General features: G+C 39.5%; 1 protein-coding gene across 1 annotated transcript; it reads left to right on the forward strand.

The window, feature by feature from the left end:
* The first annotated feature begins 379 nt into the window (after positions 1–379).
* On the forward strand, positions 380–2,138 carry LOC121556750. The gene is made up of 3 exons (XM_041870636.2): positions 380–996; positions 1,261–1,686; positions 1,837–2,138. Exons 1-3 carry the CDS (start codon positions 524–526, stop codon positions 1,853–1,855), a joined length of 918 nt encoding a protein of 305 aa, XP_041726570.2. The 5' UTR covers positions 380–523; the 3' UTR covers positions 1,856–2,138.

Raw genomic sequence — 2,138 nt, forward strand, 5'->3', positions numbered from 1 at the left:
TTCTGAATTATTATTCAAACATTACTATTTGGTGTAACCGTTTCAGCCAAAGGACTCTTCAATTAATATGTAGCTTAATTGTGCATTGTTTGAACTTATATTAAAGCTAATTTCAGCAGAAGCGTATTCAATTACAGTTTGGTTACTATGAATGTTAACCCTGACTCCCCATACTACAGTGGGGAAAAAAAGTATTTAGTCAGAGTGTCATAGCAAAGGGGTGTGAATACTTATGTAAATTAGATATTTCTGTATTTCATTTTCAATAAATTTGCTAAAATTTCTAAAAACATGTTTTCACTTTGTCATAATGGTCTATTATGTGTGTAGATGGGTGATAAAAAACTAACTATTAAATCCCTTTTGAATTCAGGCTGTAACACAACCAAATGTGGAATAAGTCAAGAGGTATGAATGCTTTCTGAAGGCACAGTAGGAGATCTAAATCGTTACTACAGGATTGCAGAAGTTTGTCTATTCATAAAAGCATATTTTGCCACAGGTTTTCACAGCTAGAATCATCATGTTGACTAGGGCTTACCTGAGGAAAATGAAACCAAACTCTCCATACTTAGACAACTTTCTTGACACTGGTGAACATCCCGAGGATCAAAGAACATATGTGATGTTCCATGGCACCTCAATAGAGGCTGCAGAGCTGATTAAGAAGAATGGCTTCATACCATCAAGTGCAGATAGAATGCTTGGTGCTGGTGTTTATGTTACTCGGGACATCCAAAAAGCCTGTAAATACCCTCCTGGTGTTTCCAACTCCAAGAGAAGAGTACTAAAAGTCAGAGTGGATGTAGGGAAGGTGAAGATCATAGATCAGCAGAAGCACCCCATGCAGAGGACCTGGCACACCGAGCATGGATATGACACCGCCTGGGTTCCACCTGGGGTCAATAAGGTAGAAAGCAACCAACAGGAGAACTGTGTCTACGACCCAAAGAGAATCACAGTCATGGAGGTTATGAAAGTAAACAAAAAGACAATGTAAGTAGGAAAGATACTGTTGTAGTGCAAACCCTCTGATTGGTTTTGCCTACGATGATGCAATAGATACATTCTAGAGCTTTCCAACTGATTTGTTTTTAGAGTTTGGGAGGTCAGATGACCAGGAATTCAAAAAATCTAAATTTCCCTAATGGCCTTAAAATCAAGTTTCTTTTAACAAATTGTTCTTTTAAATAAACTATGTAAAGTATAGAAGCTAATATAATATCATTTTGAAGCAACAACGGTCTCCCTGTCATACAGATCTAGATACCGTCATCTTCAGAGTGGAGTCACCCCTGAGGACAGCCACGTCTATGTGATGTATCATGGAACATCCAAAAAGATTGCTGTGGAAATACAGAGAAATGGATTCAAACCATCCACAGATGGCATGCTTGGTGCGGGTGTCTATGTCAGTCGAGATATCAGAAAAGCCATTAAATACCCCATTGGTGCTGATGACTCAGACAGGATGGTTCTGAAAGTGAAGGTGGATGTTGGCAGGGTTAAGATCATTGATGTGCAGGGTCACGACATGCAATACAACTGGCACACTAAGCATGGGTATGACACTGCCTGGGTTCCACCTGGTGTTGACATGGTGACGAGCAACCAAGAGGAAGACTGTGTCTACGACCCAAAGAGAATCACAGTGTTGACAATGCTGAAAGTGTCCACCATGAAAATGTGAGTGATATTGAGCCACAGTCAGTACCTTATCACAACAATGGAAGTACCCCTACAGTAGAAGTGTTTAATGGCACTTGATGTGAGCCCCACTATACATATATGCAGGTTTTAATTTAGACATGTTGTTTTCTATCCTCTTTCCTGCAGGTTAAACCCGTCACTGTAGAACTGATGGCATTCTGCATTCAGAGGGAGCATCCAGCATCAACTCATGGTCATCAGAAGAGGATGGTTAGAATCAGACGGTCCCCCATAAAGCAGTTCATAGGAAGAGGATGCTTTATTTTGCAGGCCCACACGATGATTTCACATGGCAATCTATATGCAATCAATCATATAACCTTATCATATCAAATATGTGTCATATTTACTTCATGTAAATAATGCATGTGTATCAATGATCCTTGTTCCTATAATACATCTCAAATAAACACGTTTCCCACATTGTT

Source organism: Coregonus clupeaformis, unplaced genomic scaffold (genome assembly GCF_020615455.1).
Source record: "Coregonus clupeaformis isolate EN_2021a unplaced genomic scaffold, ASM2061545v1 scaf0311, whole genome shotgun sequence".
Classification (NCBI taxonomy): domain Eukaryota; kingdom Metazoa; phylum Chordata; class Actinopteri; order Salmoniformes; family Salmonidae; genus Coregonus; species Coregonus clupeaformis.